Here is a 23,780-nt window from a genome sequence, read left to right on the forward strand (position 1 = left end):
CGGAGTTTCAATTCACCTCGTTTCAAAACCCCCACAACCAGCTCCAGCAACATGGCCCTGGGTTTAGCAATTGTTGTCTTCAGAAGCTTTTCCCTGGTGTACAGACCCATCTCGTTGCAGCAACGTAATCCCCTGGTTTTCTCACCTGGTTTCACCAAGGAAAGTTGTTCCACCCTTCTGTACAATGGCCTTGTACTGATTATAAAGATCTATCCCATCTTTCCATGGCATAAGCATTCCTGAAGGTTTAAATGCAGCTGAGAGCTGCCACAGAAAGCCTGTGCGCAAATAGCAGAAGAAGCAAGTGATTGTTCACACATTCTTTATTATCAAAAAAAGAACAAAACCAATATTAAATTAAATAAATTACAAACATTTTGAGCTGGTTATACATCATGCATTTATCAGGTAAGGCTTCAGAGCCATTACACATAAACATAACTGTTATTTTAAGAGCAGTAAAGGGACACTGGAAATTAAAATTTTCTACCCCAGCGTAAATTTGAGCTTCCCTAATTCTCTTGTCCAGGCACATGGAAATGAAGACTTGGAGCTGGCTAGGTTGTGCCTCCAGGAATATCATCTGTCCTCTGGTGTTACATTTATTGCCAGAATTGGCCCATGGCTACAGAAATGAGGCATTGTTCCTCCTGGGCCATCGCGATCGCAAAGCGTGTAGTCAGTGCTGCTGCTTGCAAGCCATCTCTCTTGACATTCCACCCATTATGCTTGCAGGAACTTCAGAAAATACAATCTGTTTTTATACGTGGTCTGTTGCTCCGAGGCTTCCTGGGTTAGGTCTGGCAGGCCCTGAGAAATCGGTTTCCTATTACTAACCCTGAATGAGGAATGGGAAATTGGAATTTTTCCTCATTTAAAGCAATGCTACCTCAGAGATACAGACACATTGATTACTTACTTACTGTAGAATAACTTCTTCCATTGCATCAATTTCTTTGTTGCCTTTTTTAAATGAGCAGATAAAAGAAGCGCTCAGGCAGTAGCAAAAAGACCATAAGTAGTCACCCTCAGAGATAGTTTAAGATAATTCAGCCCTTAATTTTAATCTTGTACAACAAAACACAGTTCTGGAAGAACCACTGCTGTCTCAGGTCAAAATAAGTACTATTAGCAGGCGGGTTTTTCTTTTGGGAAACTAACTTTCTTTGGTTTTATTACTCTCCTGCACCACATAATCAGAAACTGAGGTAGAGAAATGGTGACTTAGTTAATGAGGTGTTACATAAAACCAAACTGGCAGGGTTCTGATGCTGTTACCTGTAATGGTTGTCTAGCTATGATGGTTCATGAAGCTCTATTTTCCTTAAAAATGGGACATTTGGGAGCTGTAGGGAAGCTCCACTTTCTGTCCCCAGAAAGCTTTCCAGCAATGTGTTAATGAATCATCTCAATAATGTATATGTACTTCAAAATTGTACATTAAAGCTTGTTAAATTTTTTAATATCTTTGAGTAATAAAATAGAAATAACCTTTAAAAATATAATTTACTTTCATTATTAAGGCCACTCTTTATTTTTTTTGCATTCATGGAAATATAACAGACTGACCAGTTTTACTTCCATTACTGTTCAGTTTTGCTTGTTGACTCTTGTATTTTATCCCAGTGCTGGAAATATTTTGTAGGAGGATTTGAAATTCAAACAGAAGAAGTTGCTTTCATTGCAATTGAAGACATAGCAGTCTGTGTCTTTGTCTTAAATTTTTCATAACCTTGTTTTCATAAAAGCCGAATTTGAGGTTGAAATGCACTGAGGAAGGGTTCCTTTAACCCTTGGCTTCTGCTTATTTTTTTTTCAGGCTTTATATTGTTATCTTATCATTACTGTCACAACATTAGCACTGGGTAAGAAAGGAAGCCATCAGGAAGGGGAATTAAAATAGCACTTGCTATTAGCATCACTCAAACATAAAAGAATGCCAGAAATGATTAAGATCTCATCTGTCTGTCTCTGGGTTAGTGAGTCAGGCTTGTGTGCCTGAGAGGTAGATGGTCCTGGTAACATCAGTCTGTGGTGAATTTTAATGAAAATTGTCAAACATGCAGTAGAGAATTGTTGTGGACATATCACATGTGAAAAAGCATTTTCTCTTGCTGCCCGAGTGACCATTTAAGAGCTTGTCATCAGAAGCCCTCTGTAGCACAGGGTGTCACTTGGGCTGTTTGCTAGATGCAGGCATAAAAAGCACTGACATTTCAGTTCTACTGCTCTGGATCTAGGACTTCATGAGCAGTGTGCAGAAGGGGCATCCTCCCTGTCCCTGGATTTTCTGCTTGTGATCAAAGTGATTTGGGAAAAAGCGTATCTCCTGAAACACTCATCCATGTGCTGGACTGAATCATTTAGTTACTTCAGTCTACAAAGAAAAAAGGCTGTACACCCCTGGCATTAATGCTTTCATGACATTCACAGTCTAAGAACCATATGTGAAGCCCTGCTCAGTCAGCAGAAAGATGCTTAAAACACTTCAGAGGGGGTTTGAACTGGGCCCTGTTTTTTTTCTGAACATGCACCCAACCTACCAGGCAGGCAGGCACACATTGAACACAGGAGCAAGGAATTCTTACATCCGATTACAAACTATTCCTATTATTAAGAAAAAATGTAATCCAGAAAGTAGCCCAACGGAGATAATATACTAAGGTCTTCAGGGTGTGAGAGGTACAGCAGTGGTTTGGGGCAGTGGTTCTGGGTCTCTGGGTTGCACAGGGAGCAGAGCAGGAGCATCGCAGGGGCACAGGGAAGGTTAGAGGGGGTGCTACCAAAGCTCAGGGGAACACAAAGGTTTGCACCCACAGTGAGGACACCCCAATGACCAGTGCACATTTAAAAACAACATTACCTGACAAATCTGCACCTTGCAAGAGTTGCTTTTGCTCACGATTCAGAACGGTGAAAGGCTCTTAAACATTGCTTAATTTCACTTCATCAGGGAAAACAAGGAGGAAGGCAAAGAAAGAGGGGGGATGCCCAAATTATGTAATGCCTTTGTGGGCCAAAGAGTGTGGTTGTGTGAGAAAGGAGAGCACTTGGCAAAACCAACTGATCATCCCATTATCAAGGCACCTGCCATCAAGTGAACTCGCTTCTCTTCCGCGATCAGGGGACGGCGTTTCCTGAGTTCCTGCTTCTGAAGTGTCCCGTTGCCTGCTCCACCTCTCTGAGCACCAGCGGCAGAGCAGGAGGGAGGAATTTACCAGTTCAAGAGGTGTGATGGCCTCTCGCTTTGCAAGCTTATTGTATCCCCGGGTGGGAGCTCAGCTCTTCGTGAAGGGGTGGGAGCGAGGAGGCTGTCCGGGAGGGTTTGCGGCACTCAGGCTCACAGCGCTGTCTGGGTCTCTGAGCGGAACATGCTTCCAAACATCTCCTATAGGGCACACAAGGCATGCTGTGTTAGGGCTGGTGCCACGGCAGGGCATGAACCCAGCAGGTGATTCAGTCACACAGAGAAACGCCCGCAGGAGCTCCTGCCCTTCCCTGACCTCAGGGATTTTCAATTATTTTTGAAGCTCGTTTTTCAAAGAATTACTGTTGCCAGCAATTTGCCTGGCAGTGGTGCATGGGATTTCCCATCTGATCTATCCCAGCCACCACTTCTGGCTTCCACCTTATGTCCACAGCAGAAGAAGGGACCCCTGGCGCTGGGACTAACCTCCTCCAAGTTCCTGAACTCTGAGCTGCTTTCATCCACAGACTCGTCATAGATGGAGAGCTCCGTCTGGTTCGGCCTCTGTGCAGGAAACAGTCAAATTCTCAAATTAGCAGAGTGCAGGGACAAAAGATATGGAAGAAATGACTAAGCCAGGCTTAGAACCACCACATGTGCCCAGAGGGAAATGCCCAGGCAGAAGGGGCACAGGGAGAATCCCGTTTCTGCTCCTTATCTCCTCTGACTGAGCTGGTGCTTACCTATCACTCCGCAGAGATATGGGATACCTTAACTTACTCTGACGAGATAACCGACTAACACTGCCCTGGTTCCAGCTCCAGTTATCGTGCAATAAACTAATCCATGTTTGGGGAAACAACCTGTCTGACCCTGTGTTGTCAGCATGTGCTACATTCCTTGGCCTTTTCTCCTCCCTCCGCGGGAAGCACTCCTGGATGCTGGGGCTGTTCAAGGTGCACGTTCTTTGCCTCCATTTCTGAAGGCCACATTCTGCCCTTGGTGGAACTGCATGCTCCAGCCAATGCCAAACAGAGGGCATAGACCTGGCACGGCTCTTTTGGCTTCTGCAGGCTGGGACAATGTTTATCTCCCAGCTTGGGCTTTGCAGAAAACATTTACACTTCCAAGTTTCCATTGAAAGCAACTCAGTCAGCAGGGACTTGGCTCATTTGTGAGAATTAGGATATTAAACATGTTGTTGGATTTAAACCTTCGCCACCTGAGATAAACAAGAAACTTTACTATGTGCAATAACGTGTTGTTCTTCCTTTGTGCTGGTGTGGTGTATGGACCTGATAGTACAGCGCTGTGAGATAGAGAAGGAGCAAACCAGGAGCAAATGTTACCTCTTCTAAGATGGGCGGGTGGACGACTTCTTTGATATTTGCCAGTGCAAACAAAACAGCGTCATGGATAGTCAAGAAGATGTGTTTTTGGTCCAGGCCTCCTTCTTCAAAGACTCCACCTGTGCTAATGTCGTTGTACACCTGAGCTGAAGAAGGAAGGGTACATGAACCAGGATGAAACCAAAGAAGGAAGCCTTTGAAAAAGAATGTGGCAGATGGTGGTCCTCTGAGCTAAAGCAATGCCAGGATGCATAGGGAAGAAAGGTTTGCAGCAGAAATTATTCCATTTCTAGTCTTCTTCTATATACCAAATATGGACATTTTGCTATTGTATCACTTCCCGAATGAAAGAACCTATTTCACAGAGAGAGCAGTGTTTCTTCTTGCTTCCTTCTGTTCTTTCACCTGTTCTTGTTTGGTCCAACAAGGGGATGACAGCTAGTACAGTTTACGTAAGGATAAAAAAGAAAAGACCAAAATGGGGGAAGGTCACATGGAAATTTGCTCTTCATGGATTCTTACCATGCACGTTGGCCAAAAACACTTTAATCCCAATCTTCTGGTAACTGGAACACAGCTAGAAGAGACGGGAGGGGAGAGAGAGTATTAATAACACTGCTGCTCCAGCTTTGCGTTTATACATGAAGTCTTATCCAAGGCTTTACACGTGTCCTGGGAATGCTGAAGGAGAAACTCACAAACCTTCTATTGAGGAGGGTAAACACCTTTATCTGCACTGCACAAGGGAGTGGAAGGTACCTGGGTGGTAAGCAGCTTGTCTGCGTTCGCAGCAGAGGACTAACCTTGCCCAGGGCTTTTGTGCCCATGAGGTCAACAAAGCACACCCCGCTCATGTCCAGGATGATGGTGTGGAAGCTGACATAGGGCGGTGCCGTGGCCATAGGGTCAACATCTGCTGTGGGCATGATGCTGAAGGTGCTTCCTTGCAGGCTGGTGGTGCTGCCCAGCTCCCCGGAGCTGTGCACCTGCCCGGCGCCGTTGGCAGGCGGGCGGAACGTGACGTAAGAGATGCTGGCACCGTTAGCAGTCGTCTGGTTGTTGTTGGTATCTGTTGGAGAGGTGCTTTCAAAGTCTTTCTGGAGCTCTTGCAAAGACAAGGTCTAGAGGAAGGCAGAGGAACATGGGCAGGGTAGAATTGCTGCTGTTTGTGAGCCAGTGCTGCAATAAATGCTTTTTCTTATACCCAAATACATGCGGGACCTCTGCAGACACTGAGCACAGCTATCAGCACAGCTATCAGCACAGGCCAAGATCCAGACGCTGAATTCACCTTAAGCATTCAGCGGCGTGAAGTGTTTTAATCTGGGCTAACTCCAGCCTGGTGCTGAACTCAGTGTCCCTTGGGAGTGCAGGTTAATTTGAAATGATTCCTGTTCACAAGCGTCGAGATTGCTCAGCAGTGCAAACCCATGAAGCTGGGATGACTGGGAAATGTGTTCCACAAGGGAAGGGTTCTGAAGCTGGCATAGGTGTACCCTTAGAGAAACAGGTACATCCTTAGACAAACAGGGCAAGCCCGGTTTCCAGTAAATTGTTCACCCTGTTCCCATTCTAGCTATCTCTACAGCCTTCCCACTCCCAGCCATTTCCAATTCTCCTGCACCTTCAGGTTTGGGTGTTGGGAGGAATGGAGCTGTGGGTGGGAAGGGAAGGATGCAGGCAGTAGTAAATGTGATGAGGAAGAGAGTGCAAACCCTGTGTCGAGAGGAGCTATTTGATGTGGAGCTGGAGAGCTTGTTCAGCAACATGGAGACCCAGGCGGAGTTACCTTGTTCTGCCTCAGTAAGAATTTCGGCAGCTTTGTTGGTGGTTGCGCTGTCCCCTTCTCCTGCCGCTTCACATATTTCTTCCTGGCTAAGTACACTTTACCCGGATCCACCCCGGTCTGTGGAAAAAAAAAGAGGGTTTTCTCTGAAAAAGCCTGCTCAGCCCCAGAGGCAGGGAGTCTTCCCCGCGCTGTCCCAGCCCGCGGCACGTGGTGCAGTTTGGCAGCAGCTCTACACCGGCACGAGGTGATCATGGTGGCAACCACACAGCCACAGCCCCAGTGGCACAGGGTGCCAGCACGTGCAGGGAGAGGACACGTGCAGCAAGGAGACTCTGCTTTGGCAGAGCTCAGAGGAGGAGACTTGCCAAGATTCAGGCATGGCTTCTAAAATGAAATCCAAAATCAGAAAATCAGAGAGACGAGAGCGGAAGAATAGAGCATGGATGCGACGATCTTTCATGATGATCCTCTGCTTAATTATCTCAGCCTGGCATGGCAGAAGAGAGCAAGGGCTGTTTGGGATAGGCTGCAAGCAAAAATCTTTCAGGGCATTACTCACCTTGGCTATGATCTTCTCCCGGAATATCTCTGAGTTGGCAAAATACAGTGGCGAGCAGTAGGTCACGATCTTAATCCCGTTAAGCTCATGTACCTGCAACAGAGACGGGAACTCAAACCCGGTCCGGTGGGGCATGCATGGGGTGCTGGATGCCTGGGGGTTTGTGCATCAGGTAACTGGGAGGGTGAGCTGGGGAGCAGCTCGCCTGCAGCCCCAAAACCAGCAGCAAACAGCCTTGCGAAGGCAAAAACTTGGACATGGGCTTCCTGACTGTGCTGGTATCAGAGGCAAAGAAACACATTTCCTCTGAGGGTATTTTAGTTTCTGCTTACCTTGTTATAGGCTTTTGGGTTCTTGTAGATGTCCGTGGAGGTTACTTGGCCCAGGGCAGAACCGTTCCGGCTGGGAGAAAAATCCGACCAGAATTAGAGTGGAAGTCGCAGAGGAAAAAAACTGCCCCCAGTTCATAAACCCCACCAGGATCTGAAACTTTGCCTTATGAAAGCACTCAGCTTTCAGCCCTGTGGAGGCCAAGTGGTTGCTGGCAGAACAGAGCCAGCCCCTGGGACAGCCTCATTCCCCAGGTGAAGCTCCTGGCACGGGGCTGCAGGGCTTTCAAATGGGTCCCGGGGCTGGCTGCAAGCCTTGCTTTGGGTCCACCCCGGGGCTGGCTGGCTGCACTTGAGATCCCAGTCTGGGAGGTGTTAATAAAGGAATTCCATTTATTAAAACAGTGTGGCTCTGCACATATACGGGGCTCTTTCTTCTTACAGGCAGGATTTTCTGCTGAGAACTATGCAGGCAGCTTTTCTTGTTGAGGTAAATGCCGCCCGACACCCCCCTGCCTTGGGATGTGCACATCGTTACCCGTGCGCAGGAGTGGGAATGCAGGCAGTAAATTAGCGCCTGCCATTCCTGTTTGCACATTCCAGGGGCAGGGAGGACACCTGCACTCCCCCAGGCTCCTGCTGCACGTTCCTTCAAAACCCGGGCCAGAGGTCGCTTATAAAAATAACCCGTCGCTTGTTCTGTATCTAGGAGATGTTCCTTCTCTTTAGGTCTTTGGAGGGCAATACTCACAACTGGGTATGGAAAACCACAACCAACACGGAAAATCCAACGCCCACAGCGACTCCGTAGGGCAGGCTCAGGAAGAAGGCGGACAGGAAGCTCACCAGCCAGACCAGCTGCAGAAAGAGAAGGGCATGGCATGTCCTGCTGGGCCAGGGGCTGCAGCACAGCGCTGGACGGAGAATGGCTCGTGCCATCCAGGACCCAAAGAACTACCCAGCTGAGCTGATCAGAAGAGTGGGGCCCAAATTCTGCAATTATTCTAATTGTGCATCTTACTGCATGCTTCGCTGTGAAGCATCGTTGCTGGGAACCCTGCCAGAAGCCCCAGTTTTTCAGCTGTACTAGCAGCCGGTGCAATTCTTCATAGCTGCGTGACCTCCTGTCACTCACTCGGTTCAAAAAGCACCAAGAAAAGGCTCCTGCAGATCAGACCATCTGCTGCTCAGTAGCTGCTCCCACCCCCAGGAAGGCTCCTGCTGTCAGTCAGAGCGTTTCAGAAGGAATGAGCATCTACGTGAAACCATTGGGGCGCCTGCTATAAACGACCTGAACACAGAGCAGATTTGATGACAAAGTATGACAGAGCATACCAAAACCTGCTCCACCTCTCGGCTCAGAGCTCCGTCATTTGTCATTTTTATCTATTAGCACTTGAGCATCTCCCTCCACGTGAAATTAGTCCTGCCTGAGTGTATAAATATGCCTTCTGAGAATTATTATCAGGGGATTATAAACCCATCCTCAAGATTATTAATAGCTAACTTTGACCTCGGTCAAATCAGGGTAATTTTGATGACTTCAGCATCTTAATATCAGATTAAGGATGATACATATAAATGTGAGTAAGGGCTTCTTTCCATCCACACTTGGCACTGGACTGTGCCTCCAGAGCAGTCCCCATTATTCGTGCTGAAACACAACTTGAGGTAATGGACACCAATCTGCTGACATCACCCAGAAGAGGTGTCCTCAGTTTGGGATGGGAAGGACACTGAATCTAGTTCAAATACCAGGCAGATTAAGGTCAGGGGAATGCAGTTCACTCCAATGGCATCTGCCCAGTCCCTGCGCTCTCTGCACCTGCAGGCAGCTCATGGTTGCTGCTAGCAAAAACACTGGTAGTGGGTCCTGGGCACACCACGCATCACTGTGCAGCCTTATTGCAAGCGCTGGTGAAGGGCAGCAACTTCCCCTGCCCACACATGGGGTGCGAGGGCTTCTCTGGAGAAGCCTCCCTAGGGCTTTGCCCAGCTGACAAACATCCAGCCTCTCTGCCAGGCATCATTAAAACTTGTGGTGTTTAACTTGCTGAGCACAGTTCCTGGCAGAGGGCTGGACACACAATCCTGCCCCAAAGCATCTTCCCATCAGTGACTTTCCCTCTGCCGAGCCTGCTCTGCTGTAACGGTGCCAGCGGGGCCCTCGCACATCCCTGCTCCAGCCTGGCTGCGGCACCACCTCAGCACCGACCAAATTTCTGCAGCTCGTGCCCCGAGCTAGAGCTAGAGCCTTCACACCACAGCCACACAGCTCGGCCAGCACTGCTAGCCCATCTCTCCCCCGGCAGCTGTTTGAGCAGTGTTTCGGGAAAGCTCTTGATGAGTCAGGTCAGCCCCTTTGGACTCCTGATTCCTCCGATAAGGCAGGGTGTCAGGACCCAGCAGGATATTGGCTCAGTGTCCACACACACCACTCAGCCGTGGGAGCCCTGTTCAAACACTGTCTTTTTATGTCAGACATTTCCAAATTCCGTTCTCACTCCCCCACACCCCCTGCCTGGGTTTATACATCAACCAGTGCCTGGAGTCCTTATCGCAGCGAAGGGCTCTCCTCGCCCTGGAGGGCTATTGTGTGAGTTTTTAAGTCATGACTCCCAGATATTGAGCAGGGCCGGTTTGGCTAGTTCTGGGCAAACAGGCTCCTGCACTTGATTGGCATTTAAACAGAGCAGGTAATAGTTCAGGCCTCCGTGATATGTGCGCAGAGCAGCTCGGCAAGGCGAGGCAGAGCTGGGGGCACCGGCGCGAAGCCCACCTCCCCTGGCTGCCACCAGGGGTTCTCCACCCAGCCCCAGGCACTCACGCAGTCCAGCTTGCTCTTCTTCCACAGGTAGAAGGGGTCGGCCAGCTGCTTGAGGGAGTTCTTCAGGTTCACGGCGATGAGGGCTCCCAGGACGGACTGGGAGGAGAGGGCACAGTGTCAACGCTGCGGCCACCCTGTGTTTCGGAGCAGCTTTCCCAGCCTGGCAGCACCTCCCGCCCTCAGCCCAGTGGCCACAAGGGAATAGGAAAGCTCACAGAGATCATATTTGGAGCATAACGGTTTTGGAGCATAACTGTTTGCTGCAGACAGGACCCCAGCCCACAGCAAACCCCGCTGTTCACAGGTTTGTGTTGTGGTTTTCTAGTTCGCTCGGCAGGTTGGGGATGTGATGCCGTGGCCGCGCTGTTTGCACATTTGTTCGTGTTACCTTTGGAAGGGGTTCAAGGTAGATCCCCAGGGCCAGCATAGTCACCATTACCACCATTGCCACAAAGAAACTTGCCACCTGCAAAAAAAAAAAAAAAGAGAGAAACCACATCATTAAATCCTGGGTCCTGCAAACCCCCCTCCTGGTCATTGCTTCAGCCAGCACTGGAGCTGGGCGCTGCAGCACTGGTCGTGAGCAGTGGTTTGCCTCTGAGAAACAGGCTGGGATTTCACAGATCTGAGAAAAAAATAGAAAAATCTGAGAAAACCCATCTGTGACCAATCCAACAAACAACCCAGACAAAACGTGGGGCTTTTGGGGAGAATGTTTTGCATTTGATAACAACGTGAAGCACTCATAGGGAGCTTCTCCAGACCTGCAGCAGCGATGTCAGGCTGGCAGGGTGCACCTCTGCCGGGGTTTGTGTTCAAAGTGGGTCATGCAGGGAAGAGAGGAGGGGGAAGAACCAACCTGTGATTTCCCTCCTGCCCCATCCACAGCGAGGGTGACGGAGAGCGCGCAGCAGATGACGTGGATTTTGAAGAATGATCCAAAGAAGTTACTGCAGCCCAGGGCCAGCATTTCCTGCGGAGATGGGGGAACACGGTGAAGGCGGCCGAGCTGCCAGGCAGGAGAGGATGAACCTGGGCTGGGCTCTGCGTGGCAGAAACTCTCCAGGGCCTCCAGCAGCCCTGCTGGCAGCACTCTGCCCCCGGGGAGAGGACAGGCTCTCTGCGGAGTGTCCCAGACCCGCTCCTTCCAGGAAGAGCTGGGATGGTGCTGCCATGGCAGGGAAACCTGGAAGCACCGTGCCGCATGAACACTTGTCATCTGTTGACATGCTAAGGGCAGGGCTTCGTGGCTGTTCCTGAAAGCTACCGCTGTGCCAGCGATGACAGGAGAGGATTATTTAATGTCCTGCCTGTCGCAGTATCTGGGTGACACACCAGGAATCCAGGTCTTTCTCTGCTCAGAAAGCAGTGCATGTGCCTCGCTGTGCCCCAACATCCTGCAAAAATGCCATCGGGGCCAGCACTTGGGGCTGAAGCCTCAGCTCTGGAGGGAAGGCAGATCAGAGAGCTGAACCTACATCTTCCTACCCTTTGTCAGCCTCTCTCCCTCCTGTTAGGAAATGGATCCGCCACATCCTTTCGGCCCCTGCCTGGCAAGCCGCCACGTGCATGGGAGCAGCACGTAGGTTTTTACGCAGGGTGCATCTGCAAGCTTCCCCCTCGTGCAGGGAGGTCTTCCCTTCACGCCTGAGAGCCAGGGGAACATTCCTCGCCTGCGTCCCTCCAGAGCAAGCATTACCTGGTTGGGGTCCACGTCATAGCCGTGCTTGGCTGCCAGGGTCCTCCCCATGGCCAAGTTGATCACGTAGCCCACGATGGCCAGCGAGAAGGCCGTGCCGATCATGTCCTTCCACTTGCTCACCATGGGCAGGGTTGGGGCTGGGAACCTGCACGCAGAGCAGAGGCGAGAGGCGGTTGGGGCACCAGTGTTGGAGGCAGGGGGTGAGAAGCACACGGGTTCAGGATTGGTGTCTAAACACGTCCAAACCGTATCTGGGGTCAGAGGATGGGGGCATTGTGTAACGGGGCCCAGCAGCGCTGCCTGGCAGTCCTGGAAGGGGACTGTCATGCAGCAGGGAGGGGTTTTCCAGGCTGCAGAATGAGGAGGAGGAAATGAAATTATTTGGATGGTGAGTCAGAGGTGCACATGCACTTACCCCATGCTGATCTTCCCAACTACTGGCATGTTGTACTTCTCAGGCATCTGAAAGCTGCCAGAGATCGCAGTCGCAACTATTACCTGGACATACAGAGAATAAACAAGCGGTAAGCAGAAAGAGCATGAACTCTTTTGGAAGCACTACACCTACTCTTCTGGGGCTGACGGTAGAAAATCAGCACGAAATTCAAGCTGGGACAGGAGGGAACGTCCCCAGAAAGGGTTATGTTCCTGATCCCTGGCACCACCAGGATGCTGGTACGGTCTAAGAGGGATGAGCTGGGTGTCGGAGGCATCCTCCACAAAGGTGCCCCAACTTGTGATCCATGTGGGGTCACAGCGTATTGTGTGTGCAGATGCTGTGCAAGGGTGGCTTTGGTGTCCCAGGGGTGGCTTTGGTGTCCTGGGGCTGGGAGGGTCTGGGAACCCCCCGGAGGTCCGAGGGACAGCTCACGCCTCACTTACGATGATGATCTCCATGGGGATGGGCATCCGGATCTTTTTCATGTACTTGAGGTTGAGCTCCTTGACAACGATCAGGAGCACAGCACTGACCAAGGCATAGATCAGGGAGGCCACGTTGGTTTGGGGCAGGCCTTTACAAATGTCAATGAATGTCTAAAGGGGAGAGAAGAGAAGAAGGTGTCACAGGGAACCTGAGACTCTGGGCAGTGCGATCAGCACAGTGGAGAATGCTCATTACTGTAATTGCCTGCAAACACCTTGAGATGTCTGGGGGTGAGGGAAGTGCTGGAAGTCCTGCTGCCGGGAGATCAGCAGCCAGCCCTGGCTCTGTGCAGTTTGGTTAAATGCAGCTCTAGCTGCGTGCATGGAGGATGCATCTAGGGAAGATGCAGAAAAGCCCAGGAATGGGAAAACCTACCCACAGAAGTTTCTGTTGCTATCAGTTGTGCAAACCTCTTGTTGTAAAGCAGCATGGTTCATATTCTGCCCAAATCCCAGCCCCACTTCGTTATCTCTGCTTACACCCCACCAGGCAGGAGCTCAGCTATGACTGCAGGTGAGCCGCGGGGGCAGCAGCGCAGTGCAGCCGGGTTCCCCCTCCCTCCACCCTCTCCTCCTCTCCCCAGCCCAGTTTCCCCAGCAGAGGTGGCTGTGGTGCCTGCGGTGTGGTGGTCACGGGGGGAGGAGGTGCAGGGAAGGCCCCTGCCCAGAGCACCCACTTACATAGACGATAGCTAAGGGCCCGGTGTAGGATGGGACCGTCAAGCCGAAGACGTACTTGAGCACGGAGATGAGGATCTGCAGCCCTGCTGCTGTCATGAAGCCCCTGATGAAAGACTCTGAGAGGTAGATAGCAACAAAGCCAAACTGCACGAATCCCAGGCACAGCTAGGGTAGGACAGACAAGGAGCTGTTAGAAATGTGCCAGCCCGAAAACGCGAGGTGCAGAGCCTGCAGGGATGGGCTGCACAGGGTGGAGGGGAGGGAGAATTGCTGCAGGACAGGAGGGATGTTGTAGGGATGTTGTCCCTGGCTGCGGTCCTGTCCCAGGGCTGGCCAGCCTTTGGCTGTTCTGCTGGGAGAGCTCACACCGAGACCGCAGCTGGGGCAGGACCCCCTCAGGCATCACCCCTGGTGCAGTGGGGCCACGTCCAGCTCCTGAGCCCACCCCTCGCCTCTGCTCCGGATGAGTCCCTGCGGGTCAGCTTTGGCCAGGGGACAGAGCAGGGGTGGTGCAGAGCCCTTACTTGTATGATGGCTGTCAGGCAGGCTAGCGTGGCAGAGATCTCCAGCCTGGCCGCTTCCAGGGCTGTGGTGTTGACGCCGGTCTCGTTGTGGGTGAAGTACTGGAAGTCTGACTCTGGAGCCAGCTCGTTGCAGACGTTGCCGACAATAATGCTGATGACTGCAAAAGTACCTTCAGCACAACACAGTGAGGTCAGGGCTTTGCTCTGGAGCGTCCTGCCCAGGAAAGCACTCAGACGTGTCAGGCTGTCCAGAGTGAGTTGCCCAGCCCATCACCACAGCGCAGGAACCGGGGACACCGTGAGCCCCGAGGACCGACCCTGCCCAAACATCTCTATCCCGGCACACACCGAGTGTTCCCATCCCATCTGCTGCCCCGTGCAAGTAATTACTCCACAGCCTCTTACCTGGGACCATCTGATGGATACCGCCAAGGAAGAGGTATGTTAGCAGGGGGAAGAAGGAGGAGTAGAGCCCATTGACGGGAGGCAGGTTGGCCAGCAGCGCGAAAGCCATCCCTGGGGAGCAGAAGGGGAAGGGGTGGGTGAGCCAGGTCTGAGCAGACTGGGGATGCTCACAGCCCCAGAGCTGTGCATCAGCTCCAGGAAGGTGCTGTGGCCAGCACAGGCACTGCTTTCCAGGCAGAGCATGGGACAGAGAGGGCAAGGGAGGCCTCCACAGAGATATGTAGGGACCAGCAGGAGGCTGAGCTTGGGTTTGTACGTGCCAGCCATAAAGTAGGTAACCCCCACAAACTGGGTGTCCATTCCCGTCTGCAATGTGCTGTCCTCTCCTGGAGACCCAGAAAGTTGTTGCTCCTCACCTTGTGGCACTTGAATCGTCCCCGCACTGAGCCCACCGAGGACATCAGGCAAAACGTAGTCCTTAATTTTATACTTGGGAAGCCACGTGAGTATTGGGAAAAGGCTGAAGAGGAAGAGCTTCAATCTGGAAGCTGAACACCTAGAGGAGACAAACAAAAATATGCAAAGTCAAGAAAAGCAAGCAATCGGGGAAATGAGCAAGGAAGGAAGGAGGCAAGGAAAGATCTTCCTGGGAATGTCTCAACATTTCTCCCACACCAAAGCCCGAGCCCCGTGTTTGGGGCACAGCCTTTCCCTGTAAGTGCAAGGCTCTTCCAGCTAATTGCTGCCCGTGCCATGCAGGATTACTGTGGGGCCACTCCTGACTCACTGGGAAGTCCCTGGTGCTGCCACAGCTCTGAAGGATTTGGCTGCCCAGTTTCTGGAGGCTTTGTTTCCAGCACAAAGGGGTAGGGGAGCTGTGAGCTGAACCACAGCTCAGAGATTCCCGGGGTGAAAAAGGTGAAATTTTGCAGGTGCTTGGTCAAAAAAAACCAAGTGTGTCTGAGGAAGAAGATTGTTTCTGAGCATGCAGCTTCTCACATCCCTGCCTGCCGACCTGCAGCTCTCCCCTTCCCTGTTCCACTGCCTTTGCTTTCCAGGGAGTGGAGCTACATTTCCAGGACAGCTATCAGCAGGATTATTCATCTTTCTTTAAGGAAAGCTGGTACTATTTTTAATCAGAAAGCTGATAAAAGGAAATCCCAGCTGAAAAGATTCAAGCAATAGTCCACACGCCCATATCTACATCGCAATTTATACTTTTTGTTGTTGTTGTTGTTGTTGTTATAAATAAAATTTGGAGGACAGAAGCACAGATCCCAAATGCACGCAGTGCAAAGCGTTCCGCTTGTTTGCTTTATAGCGTAACAGCTGGGGCAGTGAAAAGAGCAACCAGTTTCACTTGCTGCGGCACGATTTGCATTTCCCCGGTGTCTTTCATACATCAAAGCCCTGCAGACCATGGAGAAGGTTTCCCAGGATAAAAATGGGAACTATGTCCCCAGGTCCAAATTATGTCCCATTTCCAGACCCAATCTGGTTTAGCTTTGCCCCAGGAGCAGCTACAGGATTCTGCATTACCTGAAAAGGTTTCTCAACTTCTCCCCAATGGGGTAACTTCTGCTTTTCTTCTCGAACTCTTCATCAAAGAGGCTGACGGAATATGCAGGACGTTCGATGACATAGCGGGGTCTGGCGTGGCTCATCTCTGGATCATTTAAATTTTTTTTCCCAGAAAAAAAAAAAAAGAAAAAAGCAAAGCCAAGAATGTGAGTGGAGCTGGCCCCACCTGCAGTATAACAGACCGGACACCTCCAGCGTCTGGGAGCCCTCCCCGAACATCTCCACCCTAAATAGTTTCCCCGTGGCGCAGAGGCAGGCCCTGGGAGTGGCTTCCCAGCACTGGGGGCTGCTGCTCCCCGGCCCCGCGAGCCCTCACCGGCTGTTTCGGGGTGATGCCAATGAGCGATGCCGCGTGGAGGGGACTGCAGTGCCCTGGATTGTCTGGCAGATGAGCATGGGTGTTAATCCCAGCCCTGCCAGTGCCTGCCTTTTTGCCTCGGGCAAGGCACTTGACCTTTCCCGTGCCTCAGTTTCCCCATCCACCGGCAGGGCTGCCAAGGCTGTGCCACGCGAGTGTGCGCCGGCAGATACTGGCACTGAGATTAAAGGCAGTTTCCTCCCGAGGTGTTCCTGTTTCACTGCCCACTGCGTTCATTTGCATCCAGCAGCCTTCCCAAATTCTTGCTTGCCATGAAAGGCTGTGGACTAGTCCTGGATCTATTCTAGGAAGTGGTGCGGAGGAAGATAACCGTTGCTAATCCATTTCAGTGATGATGATGCCAAAGCATCCTGATGGACTGGTCCTGTGCAGTATCTGGGTCTTGCCAAAGAAGTTGAGGAACTTCAGAGAGCCCTCATTTTACTGTGACCGGCAACTCCTGGGAAGAGGGAGAATCATTGCAAACCGGAGAGTCTGGGGGTGGAGGGAGGAAGTGGTCAGGCACAGCAGAAGGGTATTGGTAATTATTTGTGGCATGGCATGCGTCTAAGTGGGTCATTGCCCAACACAGGAGCAGAAGAGGGGGTGGAAAAAGCTGGTGATTCAGGCAGGAGAGTGTATCAAGAAACGACATCCAGGTTTCTGAGAGCGTAAACGGGCCGGATCCTTCCCTCTCCTTTTGACACAGTGAGTGCCACCGAGGTCAGGGCACATCCAGGATGGGTGAACCTTCGTGGGCAGCACCAGCACCCAGCTCAGCTCCCTCCGAGGGGATGGACGAGTGAGCAGCACGGAGCTGAGCAGCCCTGCAGTGCAGGGCCTGGCAGGGAAGCATGATGCACGCAGCCGAAACTTCTTTCGGGGGGAATTTAGGTCAGCAGGATCATTATGGTAATGGGAGCTGATGTTAGGGAAGGGAGGTCATCACCCCCACCGCTGCCGCAGGTGCCTGCGTGGTCACAGGGGCGCCGAGTGCACTGTGCTGTGAAACAGCTCCAGCGATGGTGTGTGTGCAGGCTCTGATCCACGCTGCCCTGATTCGGGAGGGTCCCCAGGGCGTCCAGCATGGGGCTGGCTTCGAAGGCCCCGCGAGGTGCCAGGCGAGGCCGTGCTCCCCTCCTCCTGCATCAGCAGCCGCTCGGTCCAGTGCCCTCTGCAGGCACGCACCCGCCGGCATCCCTGCGTCTGCTTCCCAACCAGGGGTGCCCTTCCCAGAGAGATCGCAGCTTTTACCCTTTGGAGGATTGGAGCAGGCTGAGAATAATGATGTCCGGGGCTCTTTTCCACTCCCTACACTGATGCCAGAAGCCCGTCTGCATTTCCCATCGCAGGCTGCACCAGTCCCGTCCCAGCCCCTCTGCTTTCTTCCAGGTTTCCATTTTTCCCTCGTGAATATTTTCTAGTCCTGGTCCAGGCCCTGCAGCAGGCTTCTAAGGGTGACAAAATCCAGCAGAGTTTCTGCTGCATGAGGTCCCTCGGCTTTATTTCTGGGCTCGCCGAGCAGCCTGCCTGCCATCAGACTGAACCAGCCAATTATATCACGGCTCTTTAATGAATTTCTCCTGCTGAGCGAAAGTGCTGGCAATCAGGAAAAATAACAAACAAGGCAAGAATAGAGGGGAAAATACCCCCATGATTAAATTCCATCTAAAACAAACAGGCTGATGATGTCAGCGTCTCGGACAGTCAAGTTCTCGACTTGGCTTATCATTGGCCTTGCCCTAGATCAAACAGCAGGTTAAACCTTTGAGATTTTGGAATTAAGGAGAATGAGCCATGTGACTGCTCCCTGAACAAAAGGCAGAACCAGCTGTCCCAGTGTTGATGGGGTAAGACCACGGCAAGCTGTGAGTCTGGGTTAAATCCTGCAAGAGATGCAGTGAGTGGGAAGGAAAGCAGAGGGGCAGCGTGTGGCTCCTTGAAGGGAGCAGCCCTCCCAAGAGCTCTGTTCCAGAATGGGCAAGGAAATTAGGGATGGGATGGGTCCCAGGGCAGAGCTCCAAGAGCTGAGCCCCTGTTCTGAGCTGTGATTTCAGGAAACGAAGTCCTCCATGTGTCAGCAGGGTGGGTGATGCTGAGGTGTGAAATCTCCTCACTGGTAAACCTGCTGGAGTCTTGGAGAAACACCGAGAGCGTGACTGTGGTGTGATACTTGGTGTGAGCAGCAGGTGAAGGCAGAACCACTTCACTCCAACCCTACAATGTGGGTGAGAGATATCCCAGGTCACAGCTGAAGTCCCATCAGGTCGCGGCTGTCCGGTCCCTGCCCTGCCAGTCCCAAACCACCCCGGGACTGCCTAGCATGGATTTTTTTTTCCCCTAGTGTTCGTCTTGCAAGCTTACTGGGCTCTTATCTTCTCTGCCTGTGCTGGTGATAGCTGTGTTTGGGGAAAGTCACATTGAGGTTTCTGGTGAGCACTGATAGGACCCATTGGCGTAACGCTGCTTTCCTGGGCTGGCACGTGCCCAGCAAAGGGACTTCAGGCCGGGGAGTGGGAATCGAAATTTGGTGGGAAAGCAATCTGATCTGGGGCTGTATTTGCTGGTTTATGCACAATATAAGGGCACGCATGCATCCCAGTGTAAGAGATGGACATTCAGAGAATGCCTCCCAGTATTTTAGGGAGAAAAATTCAGTATTCTGGAAAAAAACATTTCCTCCTTTGCCTATCCCCTGTCCGTCCCCCTTCTCCTTGCACACACACACCCAGATCTCCTCACTGACTGGAGTTCAGAGCTCTGCCCCTTCCGAATCCTGGGTGAACCTTCACTGCAAACACCTCTCTCCCAGCTCCGTTGCCCAAGAACAGGTTACAAAAAGCTGCTCTCCCCTACCCCAGGAGGCAAGGCCTGCCTGCAGAAGGCAAGCACAGGTGCAAGGCTTTGGTTGCGACACCAGGACAAGGTCTTGACTCCGGCTGCTCTGGATCATGCTCCCAGCACGGCGCACACCATGGCCCCCGGCCTCCTGCTCGCAGCTCTGGATGCAGGTGCCACGGGAGCCCTGGGGCTACAGGGTGAAAGGGCGTGCATCTCTCAGGGACAGAGAGGATGTGTCACCTCCTCCCCTCAATCCCTGGGGTGCTTGCTGGCTGCAGCGGGGCGAGGGGGAGGACAGGGTGGCTGCGGTGCTGGGTGCTGCGGTGCTGGGTGCTGCGGTGCTCTCCAGGCTGAGCTCTGCCTCACCCTCCCTTTCCCACCCGCTTCCTTCTCACACTTTCTACCCCTCTGATGTGGAGCTGGGCTCGCCAAGCACGCAGGCAGAGGAGCAGGAGGTTTCTGCCATCAGGCAGCTCAGGGATTGCAGAAGGACGTGGTGCAATTCACCCTGCTCTCAGTGCCAATCAGCCCCGCAGCTCTGCTCCCACATCCTGCACTCCCTCCAGCCTCCTGGCATCGGGGACAGGCCAGCACTGAGTCTGGCCGATGGACCTCGTTGGGAGCTTGGCACCAGGGCAGTGCCTTCAGTGGAGCTGTCTGGCTGGGCAGAGCTTTTGCAGTTAAAATCACTTTGATCCGACTTGGCTTTAGCCCTGAATTTCCCCCAGGCTCATCTGCAACTGAACTGATGTGGGAAGAAAGCACCTCGCAGCGGCAAAACCAGAGCTACAGTCTGGTTTTGGTGTAGCTATAGTGGTAGGAATGTCTCGCCTGGTGACACAGCTCGTCTGGGAGGGGAGCAGGCAGATGCAGGGAGCCGGCGGCGGTGTTGCAGGGGCTGAGCTGCCAGCAGCGTGCAGGGACACGCGGTGGGTATGGGTTTGCAGCCTTTTCTTAACCTCCCCGCTTTAGAAACAGAAGAGGCTGATGCTAGGGGAGCGTGTAGTTCAGCAGTGAGAGAGATCCTACTGCAAAGAGGTCTTGTAGCCTTGGCAATGGCAAAATGCCAGAGTCTGCAAAGTTTAGAGAAGACTTTGTAAACAGCTTTCCATGCAGAGCGTGCGGGTGCTGCCGTGATGGCCAGGGGAATAAAACTCAGGGGAAGGGAGAGAAGGGGCTGGCCCTGCCTGACTGTGCTGGGGCAGGGATGGAGCCAAACATGCCAGGAAGGAAGGAAGGAAGGAAGGAGGCAGCTCCGCTCCCCCAGCTCCCACCTCCCCGTCCCACATTCGCCCCACGCTGCAGCCCCGGCTCTCACGTCCCCCTCCACGCCTCCACTTTTGCCAGGCATTCAACCAATGTTTTCTTTTTGTTTAGCTTAAATATTTGGAGTGCTCGGGAGGTGATTTCCATAAGGCAGATGGCCCTCTTCTTGTTTCGAGCGACCCAGCCCAGCGCAGGCAGCGGGCAGGGGAGCGCTGTGCTCTTGTTCTGCCGGCGCTGGGCCGGTGCCAATGTTTGATGTACCACTTCACACGAGTTTCTAACCAAACTAGCTCTGCACTTGGTAACCAGAATAATAAGATCTGCAGACATCTGCCAGCTACTGAAGGTGAAGCCAAAGTGTTTGGCTCAAAGGGAGTTTGTTAAGGAAAACGCCGAGATCCAGCAGGCTGGCTTCTGCTCTTTTTAACACCACTGTGAGCGCAGAAAAATGCCGTGGGCACCAGGATCTGCTCTGTGCTGGCACCAGGCTAAACGAGCCCAGCTTCGGCCCTCTCTTGCTGTGATTTGTTTGATCAGCCCACTTGCTCTCAACCCTTCCTTAGCCCTCCATGGCTTCTGCAGTTATGCCCAGTGCCGTGCCTGGCCGGGGGAGGCTGGGGGCAGGCAGCAGCCGGGGGCACAAAAAGCCCCCACAGGCAGCCTGTCCTTGGGCACAGCCTCTGCTGCAAGAACAGCAGCAGCGAGGTGATTTGGTGCAAAGGAAAGGTGCTGGGCGATGGCTCCAGAGGCTCAGAGCATCTCCTGTCTACAGCCCCAGCTCTTCGCCTGCTCCCGCTCTGCCCAGCCCCACAGCAGGGACATCTTCTGTCCTCCACCTCTCTTCCAGGAAGCAAGCAAGGGTGCCAGGATAAAGACGGACTTTTGGGATGCATCTTCATCATTTTGGGCTTCATCAGAGTCCTCCAGAAGCTGCTGGCTTCCCTGCACTGCCCCGGTCTGTGGCCCTGAAGGTGTCACCTTGCTGAGGGCAGCACCATGGTGCTGGGTGGCAGCTCCTTGGCAGGTGGAGCGTGGTGCTTGGCCTTAAAGGCATCTGTGTCCGTCCCCTGGGAAGTGGCTTGTGCTTCCTCCCTATCCCCGTGCTGCTCCATCTGCTTACAGAGCCCTTGGGATGGGGAGGAGGAAAGGTTTGCGGGTGGAATTAGAAGAAGCAGAAGAGAAACTTTGGCGTTCCTCCGTGCCGCGAGTCTCTGCACACCACATGCCTCAGACACAGACCTTGCCCTCGGCCTTTGAAGAGCAGGTGGGCAATGCAAATCCCAAGGAATTAAAAAGTCTGCAGACTGCAGCATTCTTGCACTGCCTGCGAACACTTATCCGGGATGCCTGCTGAGAGCTCTCGCATGCACACGCTCCCCGCCCCTGCGGCTTCGCTCTCAGAGAGGAAAAACACCTCGTGGGTCACCCGGTCCGTCCTCCCCCAGGGGCGCAGGGTGGGAGAGAGCTTCTCTGCCAGAAATCTCTGATCCAGGGCAGAAATGCTGGGCACAGCCAGCACCAGATGTCACTCCAAGGACGTCTCTCCAAGGGAGAGGACAGGTCCCAGCTTCAGTTTTCAGCTCGCTCGCAAATAAGGTGTGGACATGTTTTATCAGAGCAGAATGAAAGCATCCTAGCTTCGTGAGCAGCAGTTTGCAGCCAAGAGGCAGGCTTACGGGGGTATTTTCTCGTCTGTATTTGAGGGAGCCTGCCCAAACTGGAACTCAACACCCTGTGCAATGGTGCCGGGAGGATCTGGGGACCCTACACCCTGCCTGGCAGGTCTCAGCCTGGGAGTGCTCCTCATTCCCAGCTTTAAAATCCCTCTGGATCTGCCTGCGTACCCACAGCCATGCATCCATGTGCCAGGCGCCCCGGGCAGCTCAGCCCTCTCACCCAGGTGAGGTTCCTGTGCACAGCGAGTGCTCCTCTCCCACTGCTGTGTGCACAGAGCTCCACATCTTGCTACACCTCTATGTGCAAAGTCTAACCCGTGCTGTGACATCCTCGGGGCAGGGACCACGTTACGCAGTCCCCTGCACAGAAAGTCCTGCTGATAACCAGGCTCGTGAAAACAAGGGGCTCATCAACACTGATGCCCCTATAGCAGGCAAATTCCCCCCAGACCTCAGTGTGAGGCAGCCAGGATAAGATGTCAGGATTTATTCTAGCAATAATTAATTCACATATTTGGCTCTTCCAGCCTCTCTTCATAAATCAAGCTCCTGGATCGTTGGTGTTGCTAATTCCTGAGTAAATCTGCTGCCGTAAATCCCCTTTGCAAAAGAAGGGAGAAAGAAAAAAAAAAAAAAGAGAGAAAGGGAAAAAAAAAAAAAAAAAAGTACCAGTTCTCCAAATACTGAAACTCACACCCAGTGGCTGTGCAACCGGAGTGTAAATCCCCCACGCCCACCCAGACAAAGAGCACGATTGTTGGCGCTGGGTTACCTGCGCCTCGCCGGGCGAAGAAAGGGCCGATCCTGCGAGGGAGCCACGGAGGTGGCAGCGGAGGCTGCAGAGCGGAGCTGCTGCCGGCCGAGCAGAGGTCTGAGCTCAAATAAGTCCGTGAGTCATTTATAAATCACCTCAGTCAAGGGGACCGAGGGCTGTGCTCGGCGCCTGATTGGCCTCTCCGAGTGTAATTGCCAGCAAGTACACCCGGGCTGAGCCCAGGAGATAGCCGGGGAGATAAGGAGAGATCTGAAGAGGGACGAGGGCTTTTTTTGGATGTCCCCCCTCACCCCACCCCTTCCCGCTCGGGCCTGGGCCGTTTGATCACCTCCGCAGGTCCCCGGTGCTCTGGGCTCCCTGTGACAATAGCTCATATTCACCGGCACCCCGGGCCCCCTCCCTCGCCCCGTCCGCACGCGGCGCGGCAGAAGATGCTTTTTGCTGGGTGGCGTCCCCCGGCCTTTGTGCTCCGAAAAGGACAATGGCCTGCATTGTGCCAGGGCCCGGACCCCGGAGCTGGAGCTTTGAAGGCGGGATTGGCAGGGGACAGCAGCTTCTTTCTCCTTTCCAGGTTCAAAGGGATGAGAGGAGTGGGCCGGGGTGGGATGCGATGGGCGAGGGCAAAGGGCTCGTCGCCGTGCGGAGCCGTGCCCAGCCCCGTGGTCCCTTCTCCTCTTAACGAGCTCATGAGCACAGGAGCCAGCCAGGACACGACGGTGAGGAGATGGCCAGGCAGAGGGGCATCACCAGAGGAACAGCAAGGAAATATTTGCTGCGGGAGGAACTCATCTCCTGCGCTCCTGTTGTCCCCCAGGCAAGGTGAGAAGGGCGAGGGCAGCAGGGTGGCTGTTGCTCGCTCCCAGAGGCTGTCGGAGCAAACAGCTCTGCTTGGTACCTTGCACATGAGCCAGGCATCCGCGTTTCCTGCCACGAAACCTCATCTAATGGGAATCAATCGCCGTGTCCCCAGCATGCCAAAGCAACACCCTGCCGCAGGGTGCCACAAA

General features: G+C 52.9%; 1 protein-coding gene across 1 annotated transcript; it reads right to left on the bottom strand.

Annotated features, from left to right (window-relative positions):
• Positions 1-327: 327 nt before the first annotated feature.
• SLC26A9 (solute carrier family 26 member 9) lies at positions 328-22,846 on the bottom strand. Its single transcript, XM_082778415.1, has 21 exons — positions 22,771-22,846; positions 15,816-15,942; positions 14,693-14,832; positions 14,277-14,387; positions 13,872-14,041; positions 13,348-13,512; positions 12,625-12,777; positions 12,158-12,240; positions 11,740-11,887; positions 10,900-11,013; positions 10,429-10,506; positions 10,041-10,136; positions 7,965-8,071; positions 7,217-7,286; positions 6,885-6,977; positions 6,326-6,442; positions 5,340-5,657; positions 5,059-5,113; positions 4,537-4,682; positions 3,674-3,751; positions 328-3,388 (listed from the first exon to the last, which is right to left on the bottom strand). Exons 2-21 carry the CDS (start codon positions 15,938-15,940, stop codon positions 3,341-3,343), a joined length of 2,415 nt encoding a protein of 804 aa, XP_082634541.1. The 5' UTR covers positions 15,941-15,942; positions 22,771-22,846; the 3' UTR covers positions 328-3,340.
• Between the last annotated feature and the right edge of the window lie 934 nt (positions 22,847-23,780).

The sequence above is a fragment of the Aythya marila genome (genome assembly GCF_965140915.1).
Source record: "Aythya marila genome assembly, chromosome: 24".
NCBI lineage: Eukaryota > Metazoa > Chordata > Aves > Anseriformes > Anatidae > Aythya > Aythya marila.

Excerpts from the sequence above, each read along its gene's own strand:
- SLC26A9 (XM_082778415.1), bottom strand. The coding sequence starts at position 15,940 with ATGAGCCACGCCAGACCCCGCTATGTCATCGAACGTCCTGCATATTCC. Across the intron at positions 12,241-12,624 it reads TCCCCATGGAGATCATCATC|GTAATAGTTGCGACTGCGAT; the intron begins GTAAGTGAGGCG and ends CTGTATGTCCAG. Across the intron at positions 11,014-11,739 it reads ATGACGTGGACCCCAACCAG|GAAATGCTGGCCCTGGGCTG; the intron begins GTAATGCTTGCT and ends CCATCTCCGCAG.